The following is a 17,864-nucleotide window of genomic DNA, read 5'->3' as shown; positions in this document are numbered from 1 at the left end:
GGCATGAAAACACTTGAAATGACACATGTTTGATTAAATATTAAAATTATAAGAATTTGATGTATCACGCGAAAGACGATGTTGACTATTGGGGGTACGTTACACAAACACTGATGTACGCCTTGTTCTGACAGTCATAGGCATACTACATTAATCGTTTTAGTGTTATCGCAGAAAACAAGAATCTCACAACTGATGAGTAAAATCCACATTCAATTGTGCTAATGAGTCGCCTTTCGATCCATACAAGTACGTAATGGGTAGGAATCAGCTTCTGTTCAAAAGTACAAACCAAAAAGTCTATCAAGCTAAAGTCAAGTCAAAAATCTATCGTATTTCATGTTTTAGTTCACTAAATACATTGACTAAGTCAGTGCCATCATTCCTTCCATTGGAGGTACCTGTGACCTTATTCATTCAATGAAACAAACACCTGCGTCTGATGGTGTGAATGAAGAATGTTATGCATTAAAGAGACAGTTCACCCCCAAAAAATTTACTTTATTCACCCTCGTGTCATTCTAAACGTGCTTGTCACTCTTTTTTTCTGCGGAACAAAAACGGAGATATTTTGGGAGAAATATCTCTGTGGTTTTGTGTCCATACAATGGAAATCAACGGGGTCCCACGTTATTTGGATCTTCGAAATATCTTCTTTTGTGTTCTTCAAAAGAATGTCACACAGATTTTGAATGACATGAAAGTGAGTATACGATATCAGAACTTTCATTTTTTGGGTGAACTGTTCCTTTAAGTCACAGATATGATGTTTATCTATTGGCATTTTTCCATCTAGTATATTTGAAGCGTTCATTTTAGACGTCACCCTGACTGTGCATCAGCCAAGTGAAATACAATAGAAAAAATATGTCATATAAAAAGAAATATACATCACTCAATAAACAAATATAAGGCAGAGTAAACAGTAAAATGTGTTGTCTTGGTTTACTGGGTTGTTTCCACCCACGGTTGGGTAAATATGAACAAACCAACTTAGGTTGCTTTTCAATGAACCTAGAAAATGTCCAGTTCTGACCCAACCATGTGTTGAAACAGCCCAGCACTTTTCTTTTTAGAGTGAACGGTTCATAGCACACAGCAACACATACCCCAGTAACTCAAGGCAACAGCACAACACAAGACATCCCACCCAATAACATGAAAAACTCAAAGAAATTTAACAAATGAGATCGATCTAGTTGAATTGAGAATAACAAATTAATTGAATTAGATCTCAGGTAGATCTGAAATATATCAAACTGTATACTAAGTGGACACAGGGTAAAGTGAAAATCATTTTTGCATATTTGTCCTCTGATAAAACATGAATTTTAATATTAAAATCAACAAGGCCTTGTATTTTTTACAGCAGTGTCGCTTTAAGTTGAATGATATAAACTCTAAAGATGTTTTAGATAGTTAGGTATCAGGTATAATATAGGACATCGGTTTTGCTCTTATATTTTAAACAGAATGAAGAGGTCTGAGGTGAAGAAATAATCAGGGTTACTGATGTTACAGGGTTACTAAGCCTTATACCGTCAACAGGGTTGATAATGTTATCTCTTTAGTAGCCTATTGGCAAGGAAATAGCACAAAGTGTTAACCATACGGCTTAAATGTTACAGAGGACGTGACAAGTGTTGCTTATTGTGCTTTATTGTATTATACTAAATGTGTCACATGACTGTTGTTGCAATGACCACTATTGTTATACGTGTAGTTACTGACATTCACTCTTTTTACTTACGGTTATTGTTGACTATATTTTTTGGGCAGAACGCCGGCATTGGAATATTTATGTTGCAGCATGACAAAATGTATATGTGATATGTATTATTTATACTGAAGATACCAAACAATGTACAGCACGCGTAGAATCGGACGCTTGATGGTTATTCTCACGAACTGAAATGTGGTTGTTTTAAGTACACTGGACATGACATGCTGTTTAATCACGTGTGCAGCTGACTACTCGAGTATTCATGAACTATTTTGTGATACCGGATTATTTCATAGTAGAGTGTGGTGATATTTCTCAAAAGGACTGCATTGATGACAGCTGTGGATGGATAGATGAACGATACATCTCACAGCACACTGTTATCTTTCGTTTACCTCTCAGTGAATGTGTTTTAGTGTGTGTTGTTTTCGGTTTTCCAATATAACTCGTCATTGAAAACATTGACACAAACCTGACTATTTGATTTGTGGCTCACACGTACTACTCTGATGGGTATATGCTCCTTACTCTGGTAATAGAATTATATTTATTCTCATAGATTTCTATTCGGACAGTTCTCTACTTTTGATAAATGAAACAAATGAAAGATCTGTTATGCTCGGTGGTCAAAGGCTCGAACCTCCCTCTGTGTCCTCCCTCTCGTTTTACCGGCGGTCAAAGAAATTTTAATCTAATGCCTCCCTACACAGTCTTTTGTTCCCGGACCCAGGGAACCGGCACACATGTGAGGGGGAGATATTGCACGCCTGCATTCTTTGGTTTAATATTATACAGTGACGCCAAGGTAAGAAGGTGATGTTTAAAGAGAAAAATACTTAACATTCCAACGCTGATGGGAATCAAATGTTTTGTTCAATCTTGTAAGTGTTTATGTTGTCCATCAATCAAAATGAATAGATAAAACTATTATGACACATCTAATAGATAATTACACATTACATGGTCATTAAAAATAGGTTCAAAAATCTGTATATGGCTCTTTATGCCGTAGATCACAAAAGAATGTATTTTGAGAAATGTCTCAGTGGTTTTGCGTCCATAAAATGGGGGTCAATGTTGTTTGGCTACCAGCATTCTTCAAAATCTCTTTTGTGTTCTGCAGAAGAAAGAAAATCAAACAGGTGTGGATTGACATGAGGTATATCATTTTTTTTATTAATTCTTGATTGAACTATCCCTTTAACACACGGTTTTAAAAATGACCTACGAAGCAAATTTGTCAATCATAAAAATGTTTACAAAATAATACATATATTTGACGAACCCATAACTGTCTATGTCTTGAAAAACAAATCTTGTTGTTCATTCTCTCCTTTGCTTATTCCAGCTTTGATCCTCCTGGTAGCATGGCCTTACTAACAGTACTGTTTAGTGTGTTGACAAAATGTTTATATGTAAATATATAATTTATTTAATGTTTTTATCAATAATCTTAAGGACAATTATGATTTTAAATATATTCATATTATTTAGATTATGTAAAAAAATTGTCTCCTCATCCAAAAATGACAATTATAACATAAATGATTTTATCAGTGCTCTGGTATATGCTCTCCTACTTGTAAGTCGCTTTGGATAAAAGCTTCACCCAAATGAATAAATGTAAATGTATAATTTGTTTTATGTTTTTGTAAATTATCTTAGGGAAAATTATGATTTTAAATATTCCTATTATTTAGATTATGTAAAGATTGTTTTTTTTCCTCATCCAAAAATATGAAATATAACATAAATTATATTATCAGTGCGCTGGTAGAACGCTCTTATTCTAAAATAGCACGTTCCCAGTTTTTTACATTTCATGGAATATCATGAACAATATTTTATTGAAAACAACGAACCCATAATAATCACAAGGATAAATTCTCTGAAGTCTTGATTTTTACTTTCAGTGACATAAAACATATTCGAAAGTGACATAAAATCCTGTTCTATAGTTGTAACAGGAAAAGATCTTCGGAAGGACAGATGGAGGAACACAGCTAAAAATAGCAAAACACATTTTATCCCATCTTCATGGCAAGTTTGTAAAAATGATTTAATTCATAGATAGCTGTAAAACTTAAAAAGAAAACTTCACAAAGCTTGAAAGAAAGTGTGCAAGTTATTGAGGTCTGTTTGTCGTTGTTTCTCTGTGTTGCAATTCTTCAAAAATAATAAACATTTCCATAACCCATTTCCCTCCTGTATTAAAGTATAAAAACACCTGTGTTTTGTCTTCATTAGATGAAACCGTGACAAAAGGCAGGCATCTACGTGGGCTGAGGCGCACTGTTTTCTGTTGAAAAAAAAACATTTATAAATCTTTTAAATCGTGCTTGCATTCACAGTCGTAAATTCATATATCTTTGTTAGAATTCAAGCTGTCGTGCTTGTTTATTCCTGTAGTTTTAAGCCGTATTTAAAACATAATTCAAGAACCACACTGACTTCACTGCTCACCTAGTCCTGAAATGTCCACGGTCTCCGCGCAGGCCAAGAAACGGGCGATGTGAGGCTGGCATGTTTCAGCAGAGCTCTGGTTGTCTAGCAGACAACGTTCGAACAATGAAAACCGATCAGCACAATCTGTTCGTATCTTTCTTATCACTGGACTGCATTGAGAAGCAAGAAAAAGAGGAGGAATTCAAATACAAATCATTTTAATATTTAACATATGAGTAAAACTGAATTAAACCTATGGAAATAAACATACTGTGATGAAGTACACTGTGCAACCTTCAGCTTCGAGTCTTGACACTTATGTTGCCATGATGCTGGATTGGAGGCGACACATGATGCGTATTCATCCAGCTCCTTTTGACAGTATTTGGTTGTGATGTCCATTGCCGCCTGCCTGTTATATGTAAAAACACGCTTGACGTTTTAATAACCATACTGTCTATGTCATTGCAGGCAGAAGTTCGAGGAAGGAAAATTGTGAACAAAGATTTCACCAAATGAAGTTCAGTGTCATTTATTCACAACGCATAGCTCACTTCTCGTGTTCATTTCGACTAGCCTATATTTAAACAAGGATTGTTATCAAACAATAACATTAATGCCGTCGCTGTGTTACTACAAAACAAAGATAACATAACATACAGCTGTTAACGCACAGCACAACTTACATGTTGAACGGCTGTGTTTACACGCGCTTCTCGCGAAGGTTACACTCTGTTGTAGATCGAGCACATTGGCAAAAGAGAGCTTCCGCATTCCCGCGGACGGGATTGGTCAGAATGTCCACCAACGCTAATCTTATTGGTTATTACACGACACCATGAGAAAACAGGCGGGGCTTCCATACTGCGCAAAGAATAATGTGCGCACCTGCCCGGGGACAGCAGATGGAAAATAGCTTTTGCTAACTCTGGTGCAAAACATATTTTCGCAAGATTTATGTATTTTGTACGACGTCCCTGACAAATAAATAATAAAAATATACAAAAATGTGCATTTCTAACAGCGAAATAAATCATCTATACATCTAAATAAAAGGAAAAGTTGAAAACAAACTTTATGAATATCAGTATTTTTGTGCCAGGTAAAAACAAACTGTATTTTTGTATATAAAGAAGTAACCGATAAATACAAGTGGGCATACATACCGGTTAAATAAATTAATTTATAAGGAACGAGCCGTATAAACATATAATGTACAGTATGTCATACGTCGTGTAAAACCAATATCATGTACAGTAATAAAAAATATAAGCGTTTGTGCCATGATGTGTACCGGAAGTTGCGTCACTGTCGTACGCGGAAGCTGTCCTTCGTGTCTGAAATTTTCAGAATTCTGTACAGTGCGCTGACGACAGGACGGTGCGAAGCTGCCTTTATACCACCTGCGCCTGTTAGGAGGAGGTGGAGAGTAGGGGGGTCGCCGGAGGAAGGCTCACTGCAGAATGGACGATTCCAAAAAAGAGGGAAATATGGCAGCAGACGGCGTTAACGGGCCGGGGAACGCGCAGACGCGAGCGCACAGCGATGACCTGGTGCGATCGGTCTCACTACACAGCCGCCGGACACTCGCACTGCACGGTACGGTGTTTCCCTTCCTGCTCCTCTACCCGGGCTGTTTCTATATGTGGTTTGGAGTTTACGGCGCTTCCGAGTACGTCGAGGCCGGCCTGCTGGCGTTCGCCGCTATCGGGATCGCGCACGTCCTGACAGTGCTTTCAGGCTACTGGTCCGTGCACGCGCACTGCTGGCTCACCTGTTCCAAGGTAAGGAAGAACATGAGTGTGATTTTTGGGGGTAACACAATGAATTGAAGTAGTAACATTATAAACGATATTGATTTATTCTATTGCTCTGGATAAGTGGGTCTGTCGTATGTCTGGGACATCCCAGATTCACAGCTGTTATGCAGAATGTCATGAGAATTATACTCTTCTGTTTTGAACAGGAGTCGGATCCGGGCAAAGCTACTTTTGCGAAAGTCATACCGACGCCAAACAACGGCTCTGCCGAATTAGTGCCTCTGCTGAGGGATAAGGTGAGACCTTTATTCTTGATGGTTCACGATGTAAACAGTGGTTAAAGAAAATCACAAACAATGCAAGAAAGCAACGACTCCTTTGTCAAAAGGTGTGTCGTCTTGATTATATGTGATAACAGATGAATATCCAAATGTCTCATATTTTTTAACAGGATGAGGACGGGGAAGAAATTCTGTGTTTCGAGTTTCAAAAGATACGCTACGTGTTTGACAGCAAGGAAAAGAGATGCTTTCTGCCGGTGGCGTTTCCTATCAACCACCCCATGAGTTACTTCCAGAACTGGAAAGGCTACCAGGAGGAGTCTCAGTTGCGGGCCGCGGAGAAGTGTTATGGAACAAACCGCGCGGAGATGATGGTGCCGGACTTTCTGGAGCTCTTCAGAGAGAGAGCCACAGCCCCCTTTTTCGTCTTCCAGGTATGCGTGTGGAGGATGAGCAAAGATTTGCTGAAATGTTTTACTCTTGGTGTCATCAATGCATGTTCTCTCCTGTCTGTTTTTTGATAGAAGATCACTTTTGTTTGAATTACAGTGTATTCTGTGTGCCCTTGCAGGTGTTTTGTGTGGGTCTTTGGTGTTTGGATGAATACTGGTATTACAGTGTTTTTACACTCTTCATGTTGGTGGCGTTTGAAGCGTCTCTGGTGCAGCAGCAGATGAGGAATATGTCAGAGATACGCAGGATGGGAAACAAACCTTACATGATCCAGGTCATTGTCATGAATTACAGAAAGCTTCCTTTCACTTCCAGAAATAGGTTTTTGGTTGCGTTCATAAAAATACACCTAAAAAAGTCACAACTGAAGGTTTTCGCTGCAAAAAAGCATCCTTCTCGCTACAGAAACTTCTATTGATATTAAAGGTTCCTCATGAATGAGCTATTGGAGAACATTTATTTTTTTAACATCTAATAGTTATATGCTTTAGTTTATAAAACTCTACAGCAACAACTATTAAAGGAATTGTTCACTTTCAACATACATTTTCATGATAATTTACTCACCCAGATGTTTATTCCAGGATTATTCTCCATATAGTGGACTTCAATGGACTCCAAACGGTTGACGGTCGAAATTACAGTTTCGCTATATTAGACCCTTATTCATTGTCTGGAATCGTTTAAAGCCCTTTGAAACTGTAATTTTGACCTTTAACCGCTTGGAGTCCATTAAAGTCCACTATATGGAGAATAATCCTGAAATGTTTTTCTCCAAAACCTTAATTTCTTTTTGACTAAAGAAAAAAATATACATAAACATCTGGGTAAAGAGTAAATTATCATGAAAATATATGTGAAAGTGAACAATTCCTATAAATATGATTAACTTTTAACTAATATTACATATGGAGAATGAAGTGATTCATGGAAGATTTGTTTATTTGTAACAGATCTATCGGAACAGAAAATGGAGGCCTGTTTCTAGTGACGAACTGGTCCCTGGAGACATCGTCTCGATTGGTGAGTTTTATACATTATGTCACAGAAACCATTTTTGTGACATGATACACTTGCGTTTCATATTTCGAGTTCTCGTTTCTGCATTATGTTGGAGGTCTGACTTCAAGTGGTGTGATGTTAAACCTTTCTGCTGCAAAGTTAATCAGAACACATGAACATTTGGCCCATATTGTAGTTAGAGGAACTGTATCTTTCTTTCTTCTTTAAGTTTTCCAATGTTGAAAAGGATTTCATTGTGCAGCGTTTCTTTCATAGGGCGTTCTCCTCAGGATAACCTGGTTCCCTGTGATGTTCTGCTGCTGAGAGGCAGGTGTATCGTGGATGAGGCCATGCTCACAGGAGAGTCAGTTCCTCAGATGAAGGTGAGTCCACACGCATCATCACCACCAGATCTCTACAACATCTGGACACTGTGTAACTGTGTCATGTCTGTAGGAGCCTGTGGAGGACCTGGACCCTGAGAGGATTCTGGACCTGCAGGTTGATTCCCGTCTGCACATTATCTCGGGTGGAACCAAAGTGGTTCAGCACAGCCCACCTCTGCGAGCTAGTACAGGCCTTAAACGTCAGTACACACAGACACACAGATTTCAGAGAGCCACCTCTGGTTTAATATGAATTGAATAAAATAGCACAAATGTCTCTCTCCACAGCTGTAGACAACGGTTGTGTAGCTTATGTTTTACGGACTGGATTTTACACTTCGCAGGTGAGGCAATTGATACAGTGCCTTTATTTGAGCTATGTTTTCTACCTCAAAAATGTCTGACCTTGTTGATGTTTTCTGTTCAGGGAAAATTGCTGCGAACGATTCTGTTCGGTGTGAAGCGGGTGACGGCAAACAACCTCGAGACGTTTATATTTATCCTCTTCCTGTTGGTTTTTGCCATTGCTGCTGCTTTGTATGTTTGGGTGGAGGGTGAGTGCTTATGTTGTGCATTTCTTTTCTTGCACAGATTTTCTTACATTTTATTGTTGTTTTGTTTTATTATCATTTTATATTGTTATCCTATATTATTACAGTTTATAAATTTGTTTATCCTTCATACAGGGCAGAACCTTGAATGTTTGTTTATTCAAAAATTAAATCCTAAATATTTATTTGTTTATTTGATTCAAAACTTTAAGTTGGATTTTAAATTGACAGAATGTCAATGTAAAATATAATATTTTTAAACTGTTAAATAAATATGCACATTAAAATAAAATAATATATATATATGACCTTCAAGCAGGATATGCAGACTCATATTTCTCTCTCTCTCTCTGTTTCAGGCACAAAGGACCTGAGCAGGAACAAATATAAGTTGTTTCTGGAGTGTACTCTTATCCTCACCTCAGTTGTGCCACCTGAATTACCCATAGAGCTCTCATTGGCTGTTAACACATCTCTCATAGCTCTGGCCAAACTCTGTGAGTCCACAATAAAAACATATTTGTATTATCTAAAGACTAGAGATGTAAAATTTCCCTCGGCTCACAATGCAATGCGATTCACTGATCTCACAATACTTTACAAAGCCCTTTTATTGCTTCTCAAATGCTGCACACTTTCTGTAAAATAAAAAATCTTTAATGTCAAATAACAAAGCCAAATTGCAAACAGACTTTGTGTTTTTCCCAACTTGGATTTTCTTTAAGAAATATCAACATATCCTGGTCTTCCAAGTTTGCAGTAAACACCTGCTGTTCAAAACATTTATTGCGATTAATTTACCATCTCATCCGACGTGAATCGGCACATATTATCCTCGATTTTCGAATCGTCACATCCCTACCATCATCTTATTGTTTTCCTTCTCACGCTTCCTCTCCCATTTCTTCTCCTCCAGACGTGTTTTGCACTGAACCTTTCAGGATCCCCTTCGCAGGGAAGGTGGAGATTTGCTGCTTTGACAAAACTGGAACACTAACAAGTGAAAGCTTGGTAGTTCGAGGTGTAGCAGGGCTCAGGTATGCTCTTTATTCTTTACCGTAGTGTGAAAAGAAAGGTATCTGCGTAATTCTAATTCACTCTGGTCTTTCCCAACCTTTAGAGAAGGTAAGGAATTAACACCAGTGTCAGAGATCCCGGTGGAGACGCACAGGGTGGTGGCCACGTGTCATTCTCTGGTCACGCTGGATGATGGACAGCTGGTGGGTGACCCGCTGGAGAAGGCTATGCTGACTGCAGCAGACTGGACACTCACTAAAGGTCTAGATTCATCTTTACAGGTTTACTACAAATCCATGTAGAAATGATTGTCATTTTTGGACTTCGATGGTTTTGTCCTTCTGCTTAGATGAGAAGGTGTTTCCTCGCAGTATAAAGACTCCAGGCCTGAAGATTCATCAGAGGTTTCATTTCGCCAGCGCTCTGAAGAGGATGTCTGTGTTGGCGTCGTTCGAGCGTCTGGGCTCCACCGAGCTCTGCTATATCTCCGCTGTTAAAGGAGCTCCGGAGACGCTGAGGGACATGGTGAGCATTTTAATCTCTTATTCTTGTTTGGTTTCTCAATACAGTGTGGGCGACCGATTTTGGCTCTTGTTGAGCTGATATAGTTCTCTATACTTATACTGTGTATTTACAAACATTGTGTTTTAGTTCTCAGAGCGTCCGGACAGTTACGATGAGGTGCACAGAGAGATGTCACGAGAGGGAGCGAGAGTTCTCGCGTTGGGATACAAAGAGATAGGCTATCTGAACCATCAGCAGGTACAGATCAGTGAATGACTGTTTCTAAATATTAAAAACACAAGACCTGAGGTTTATTGAAGGTTGAGATCACTCTATCTGTGTCTGCGCAGGTGAGAGAAGTGACCCGTGATATGCTGGAGTGTCACCTGCGGTTTGCAGGATTCATGGTGGTCTCCTGCCCACTCAAGAACGACAGCAAATCTGTTATCAGAGAGATACAAGAGGCCTCACACCATGTACGTACATTAACTCTATAATACAGGTAGGCAAATAATGTTTTGATCCCCGGATGAGTTTGCCTGCTTACAAAGAAATGAAGGGTCTATAGGGAAGAAAACTTATATAAAGGTTAAAGACTGATTTGCATTTCAGTCTGTGAAATAACTATTTGATCCCAGAGCAAAACATAACGTTGTACTTGCTGGAGAAACCCTTGTTGGCAAGCACAGAGGTCAGACATTTCTGATAGGTGGTCATCAGGTTTGCACATGTGTCAGGATACATTTGAGTCCACTCCTCTGTAAATCTTTAAGGTTTCTTGGCCGTCGCCCAGCAAATTGGAGTTTTAGCCTCCTTCACAGATCTTCTATAGGACTAGGGTCTAGAGACTGACTTGACATTTAATATGTTTCTCCTTAAGCCACTCTTTGGTTGCCTGGCAATATGCTTTAGGTCTTTGTCATGTTAAAGGCACATCCACGACCCATCTTCAGTGATCTAGTTAAATGGAGGAGGATCTTGCCCAATATTTTACAGTAGCCGAGCAGAGAAAAAGCCCTAAAGCATAATCTTTCCAACACTGTGCTTCTCTTCAGGGATGGTGTTCTTGGGGTCATAGTCAGCATTTCTCTCCCTTCAAAATCGGGAGTCATTTTTCTTCCCGTTTGACCACAGCACTTTCTCCAAAGCCTTTTCTGAAACATTTTGATGTTCATTGTCAAGCTTCAGACAAGCCAGGCGTGGCAGGGTCCTGGTGCTTCAGGATTTCAATCTATTGTGGCATACCGTGTTACCAATGGTTTGCTTGCTAACTGTGGTCCCAACTGTCTTGAAATCATTAACAAGCTTCTTCCGTGTAGTTCTGGGCTGATATTTAACCTTTCTCATGATCATCTTTACCCCTTTGGGGAAATCTTGCAGGGAGCTCCAGAACAAGGACTATTGATAGTTGTTTTGTATTTCTTCTATTTCCAAATAATGGCACCAACAGTTGTCTCCTTCTCACCAAGCCTCTGCCTGTAGCCTATTCAAGGTTTGTGCAGGTCTTACAATCTTGTCCCTGACATCCTTTGAAACCTATTTGGTCTTGACCATGGTGGTGGAGAGGTTGAAATGGAAGATACAGATTATGTTGGCAGGTACATAACAAGCTGATTTAGGAATACTTTCTTAAAGTGACAGGACTAATCTGTGGAGCCAGAATTCTTGCTGGTTGGTAGCGGATCAAATACTTATTTCACTGAATGTCATGCAAATTAATTTATAATACATATATATACATTTTCCCCAGATCTTTTGGTTGATATTCGGTTTCTATCATTTAAAATAAACCTTTCATACAAATGATAGACCCTTCATTTCTTTGTATGCAAAAAAAGTAGAGGATCAAATTATTATTTCCCCCACTATATGTATAAATACTGTAAGTATATTACTGTCTTCTGCATTCATTTAGAAAATAATTGAAGGATGTCAGAGCATTCTGGCCAGTGGCATAGTTATGTGTCTCTCTGAAACTCATAAAAGCATTAAATCAAAGTCATTTAAGTCTTCATGTCAAGTATGTCCACATTTTTACTACCTGTGGTTACAAATAAATACTTAAAAAACTGTTAAATTCCAATATATAATAGGTCTGAGCTTTACAAACACCAAAGGGATAACCTCCCAAAAACATACCAAAAGCCCCCAGGCCCAAATATTGCATCTTGTTTTAGTAGTGAAATAATTCATATTATTATAGAATACAGAAAGATATACAGTGCATTCGGAAAGTATTCACAGCACTTCACTTTTTCCACATTTTGTCATGTTGCAGCCTTTTTCCAAAATGGATTAAATTCATTATTTTTCTCAAAATTCTACAAACAATGACAATGTGAAAGAAGTTTTTTTGAAATCTTTGCAAATTTATTAAAAATAAAAAAACGAAAACAAGCACATGTACACATGTATTCACAGCCTTTGCTCAATACTTTGTTGAAGCACCTTTGACACAAATTACAGCCTCTATATACTCTATATACTCTATATAAGAGTAAATGTAGTAAATTTTTTGTTCCTTTATTACTTTTTAAAGTTACTTATTTAGTATATTGCTATGTATACATTAGAAATTATAGTCATTTAGCATATAGTGTACTATAGTATAATAACTGTAATGCACAACAAATATACTACAGTTTACAATAGTAAATACTATAGTATACTAAAGTATTTATTCATGCCGCTTTCCTCAAAATTAGCAAGTTGTATTCTGGTAATCATTATGATATGTATAAATATTGTATTTATAATATGACATCAGAGTGTGTATTGGTTGTAAACTTCTATATATTCTATATATTACTATATTTTTAATGGAATAAAATCAATAATCTGTCAAAATTTTCTGTCCTTGTCATTTCAAACATGTATAACTTTCTTCTGCAGAACACAAATGAAGATATTTTGAAGAATGTTGTTAACCGGCCCCCAATCACTTACATTGGTTTTCTGCCCATACAATAGAAGTGAATGGGTGTCAGTGCTGTTAGGTTACCAACTTTCTTCAAAATGTCTTCTTTCATGTTTTGCGAAAGAAATAAAGTTATACAGGTTTGAAATGACAAAAGGTTGAGTAAATGATGACGAAGTTTTCTTTTTTGGGTGAACTATCACTTTACATTTATATAAAAGCCCACCGCCAGGCCACGGCCGTCAAATGTCATATGTAGAATAACTATCTGGGATCTGGCTCATAGTCCTCTGCTAGCATATTCAACATTTTGGTATTTAATACATATTTGTGGCTTAAAACGAGTTGTATACTGTATTTTGTGTTTTCCATTGATTGGGCTTCTTGTGTTTCTCATAAGGGAGAATTAACATCTGTCTTTGTCCGCAGGTTGTAATGATAACAGGTGACAACCCTTTAACTGCTTGTCATGTGGCGAGAGAGCTGCATTTCATCCAAAAAGAGCACACGCTCGTACTACAGCAGGGTCCCGGTCAAGGTGAGTGACACATCTTACGAAATCTGTCTGCTGAAATAATGTAACTAAAACCGCTCTGACTCCTTAACACCATGTGTTCAGCAGACGATTGGCATTGGGAATCTATAGACGGCAGTGTGCACCTTCCTCTACCTCATTCATCAGTCTCGGACTTGATCAGGCGATATGACCTCTGTGTAACGGGTGAAGGGCTCACCAGGTTGACCTACGACCCCCGTTTGCTGAACGGCCTGCTTCCTCATGTGCGAGTCTTTGCTCGTGTAAGCCCCAAACAAAAGGTTAGTTTCGCTTCTCAATTTAAGAATGCATTGCTGAGGTTTTCTGTGCAGACCTTTAGAAGTACTTTATTTTTAATTTATCAATTAATATATCGGCTAAGAAACTTCATGACTGGGATTCATCGTAGCATGAAGCTTGTTGTGAGCCCGTTTAACCATGTTGATGCTCCTGTCTGCAGGAATTCGTCATAACTAGTCTAAAGGGACTTGGTTTTGTGACGTTGATGTGTGGAGACGGAACGAATGATGTGGGTGCGCTCAAACATGCCCACATAGGTAAGACATGACTTATATCAGTACTGTGAAAACAATCTGTGTACTCGGATCATGATGTAGGGTTTGTGTTTATCAGGAGTGGCGCTGTTGGCCAACGCCCCAGAGCGGATACCAGAGAAGAAGAAGAGAAATAAAGACAAAGAGGGTTCCTCTGTAGATCCCAGACCGGCTCCTCCGGTCACGAGTACAGGGATGAAACTCGGTTCACGTGGAGCCAGACACAGATTGATAGCACAGAGGGAGGAACAGCTCGCTGCACAAAAGGTGGTTTCATTCAGACCTTTTTTTAAAGGATAGTTCACCCAAAAGAGAAAATAGTCTTCAGTCAAATAAAAATATACTCTATATAAATACTGCCATTTTAACTGACCGTCTTCTTTGGTCATGTGATGTTTTGTCAAGAGACATGAATGAACCAATGAGATTTGAAGTTATGATTGTGTGTATTTAAATTTAGCTCCGTTTTGTGTTGTTCATATTCAGTTTTGCTAAATAATCTAAAAATAGTAATTGTTTTCGCTCACAACCGTATCATAAGACATCGACCCACCGGATTGATTTGGTTTGCTTTTAAATATAAAATGATTTGTGTTCAACTAAAGAAAGAAAGTCATACATCTGGGATAGCACAATGCTGTCTTCACACCAAACGCGAATTAAGCCTTTTGCACGAGTAAATTAGATACAAAGTCAATGTAAAGATGCGAACAGACGCAAACACGGAGTAGGTGATACGAATGACGCGAGTTGTGCAATCTGTGCCATTTAAAACATTTGAACTCGAGCGAGAATTTGGCATGAAGAGCTTATTGACACCTATACTGTTTGACGGGTCCAGACCCGTGAAGACTGCCGCGTGATTGTTTTTGCATCACTCACACGAAAATAACAAACTTTTCCCGCGAGGAATAAAGAGGATGAAACACGATAGTTCGCGTTTGGTGTGAACACAGCCTAAGAGAGAGTACATTTTTAGAGAATTTATATTTTTGGAAGAACTATTCCTTTATTCTTTTCATTTAACATTTACTTCAACCTTTCAAGGCTGATATCTATGTATCGAACAAACATGTGTCTTTTACTTTATTCATCTGTCGTGTTGTAGGAACGGATCAGTCAGGTCCTACGAGAATTGGAGGAAGATCAGATTCAAGTGGTCAAGCTGGGCGACGCCTCCATCGCTGCTCCCTTTACTTCTAAGCTGTCCTCCATACAGTGCAGTAAGTTCAACACGTCACTCTCTGACTCTATTTGCCGATGACATTGAATCCATCTAAACCCGTACCGTCTGTTTTCAGTCTGTCACGTGATAAAACAGGGTCGCTGCACACTGGTGACCACCCTGCAGATGTTTAAGATCCTGGCGCTGAACGCTCTGGTCCTCGCGTACAGTCAGTCAGTCCTCTATCTGGAGGGGGTGAAATTCAGCGATTTCCAGGCCACACTACAGGGCCTGCTGCTGGCCGGCTGCTTTCTGTTTATCTCCAGGTCAAAGGTGAGATGGGAGATGATTGTATAAATCTGTATCTGGTCGAACATGTGATAAACTGCTGTTTTTGTTCCTCAGCCTTTGAAGACCTTGTCTAAAGAGCGGCCTTTAGCTAACATCTTCAACCTGTACACTGTCCTGACGGTGCTGCTGCAGTTTGCAGTTCACTTCTGCAGTCTGGTGTATCTCTATAAAGGGGCACAGAGCAGAAGCCCACCCAGGTATGAATAGATTTTTTAGCACTTGACACTTGCGTCCAGTCTTTTGTTTCATAGGTAGGACGTGCTTAACATGTCTTGCGTGTGAGATCACTGCTCGGATTTGTTTTTATTTTGATAACATTTGCAAGTCATGTTCTCTCTCTCTCTTTTCTCCTGCAGGGCGGAACGGTTTGTAGACTTGTACAAAGAGTTCGAGCCCAGTCTCATAAACAGTACTGTATACATAATGTCCATGGCCATGCAGATGGCTACATTTGCCATTAACTATAAGGTATTTGTAGTATATTTTCCGCATCACTCTTATTGTTTTAAAGCTGTGCCTGTTTCTAGGTTAATTGTATTTAAAGGAATAGTTTGGCCGAAAATGTTGTTTCTTACTCGCCTTCATGTTGTTCCACATATTTTATCTTTTGCGCAAAAGACACATTACTAGGCTGTATATTTCCAAAAAGGGGTGCATATTATTCATACACTATATTCCAAGTCTTCCGAAGCCATGGGATAGTTTCTACAAAAACTTTATGCGAAAGAGATTTTTTTGTTATTTAATCAATTTGTGATTTTTGGGTGAACTTTTCTTTTAAAAACGCTTATTTTTCCAAATGGCTTTCGTCAGGGTCATCCCTTCATGGAGTCTCTCAGTGAGAACCGGCCCCTGCTGTGGAGCATCACTATATCAGGACTCGCTATAGTCGGGTTGCTGACGGGGTCATCGCCCGAATTCAACGAACAGTTTGCCTTAGTGGACATTCCGACTGAGGTATTGAGTTCAGTGCACCGTCACACACTTTAAATGAGTCCCAGTTTGTGAACTTTAAAGTACTTTCTATGATTATAGGAAAAGTACATAGACTTCAGTATGTCAGTTCAGGACGTCCGGCAACATTATAAAATTGTAGGATTTAAAAAACAAAAAGCATTTATAAATGCATTGTACAAAAAAAGAAACTAAGAGCATTTGTAAATGCATACCTAAAAGTATGCTATCTGCGTATAATGGACATAATATAATAGGGTACTATAATGTGAAATGCATTCATCTATTTCTTGAATGCAGTATAAATTCTATAATATTCAAAGTGACCCTTTTGTAAATGACTCTGCTCAAAAGTGTACAGGAATCTAATTTCTTCTGTTTTTTATTTTATTTTTCTTTACAGTTTAAGTTAATAATAGCCCAGGTTCTAGTTTTGGACTTTGTGGCCGCCCTACTGGTGGATAGAGTTTTGCAGTTCCTGCTGGGCAAAGGAACCCTGAGGTTGCCTAAATGAACTGTTATTGCCAACAGTCACCAAAGCATCTGCTGCTCCAGTGACCAGACTGTGAACAGGCTTTACAGCACACTGGTACTTGAATGGTGGTGGCAAACTCTGCCAGATGCAAAACGAAGGGCGTGATTCATTACTACAGCACACCCCAGTGTTTCCATTTCTTCACTGTCTCTGTCTTTGCTCCGGCTTAATCCTTTAGTGACTTTTCTTTTCTACTGACATCTTCATGCCGACACCCCCTCAACTCTAAAGGCCAAGAAAACTACAGTATTGCATTGAAGGTGAGAGCGTGTTTTTGTGCTGTTGTAGCACACAGCTGAGGCAGGGGCGTTCTGAAGACGAACCTCAGTGTTTGTTTGTTTTTTTCTTTTATGTTTTCATTTTTTAAAAAGATAGATCTGTGAAAAACATATAAATGATCTAAAAATCTCGTAGATGTGTTGTTTTATTTCTCAGTATCATAAATAGAAGCTATGGTACCGGATTGTGGCAGTCATTCAGTGCCAAACTACCATAAGGGATTACATCACTGTACCGTGGTACTGCTATAATGCTTAAGTAATAAGTCATTATGATGCCTGTATTTGAAGTAGGTTAATGGTCTGATCATTATTATCTTTATTGCTTTCTATGAATTCTTGATTGTTGACTGTGTGTAAAATCAATATTTAATTTTTGGCTAAACCATTTAACAATGATCGCTTGAGGATTTACAAATCTCAGATAAGACTGCAAATAACATCAACACGTTA

General features: G+C 38.6%; 1 protein-coding gene across 2 annotated transcripts; it reads left to right on the top strand.

Annotated features, from left to right (window-relative positions):
• The first annotated feature begins 5,483 nt into the window (after positions 1-5,483).
• On the top strand, positions 5,484-17,544 carry atp13a1 (ATPase 13A1). 2 transcript variants are annotated; one of them, XM_079457129.1, is made up of 25 exons: positions 5,484-5,952; positions 6,135-6,224; positions 6,380-6,643; positions 6,781-6,936; positions 7,616-7,685; positions 7,941-8,047; positions 8,121-8,250; positions 8,339-8,394; positions 8,478-8,604; positions 8,961-9,098; positions 9,518-9,638; positions 9,722-9,879; positions 9,968-10,143; positions 10,270-10,380; positions 10,473-10,598; positions 13,469-13,577; positions 13,662-13,855; positions 14,035-14,131; positions 14,208-14,395; positions 15,237-15,351; positions 15,430-15,626; positions 15,699-15,841; positions 16,001-16,112; positions 16,458-16,601; positions 17,002-17,544. In XM_079457129.1, the coding sequence occupies exons 1-25, from the start codon at positions 5,632-5,634 to the stop codon at positions 17,110-17,112; spliced, it is 3,561 nt and encodes a 1,186-aa protein (XP_079313255.1). In that variant the 5' UTR covers positions 5,484-5,631; the 3' UTR covers positions 17,113-17,544. The 2 variants fall into 2 exon arrangements, with proteins under 2 accessions (XP_079313255.1, XP_079313254.1); XM_079457128.1 differs by having other exon boundaries at positions 13,659-13,855.
• Positions 17,545-17,864: the final 320 nt, after the last annotated feature.

The sequence above is a fragment of the Barbatula barbatula genome (assembly GCF_947034865.1).
Source record: "Barbatula barbatula genome assembly, chromosome: 5".
Classification (NCBI taxonomy): domain Eukaryota; kingdom Metazoa; phylum Chordata; class Actinopteri; order Cypriniformes; family Nemacheilidae; genus Barbatula; species Barbatula barbatula.
The sequence above is the reverse complement of the archived record's forward strand: the minus strand, read 5'-3'. Positions and strand labels throughout refer to the sequence as shown.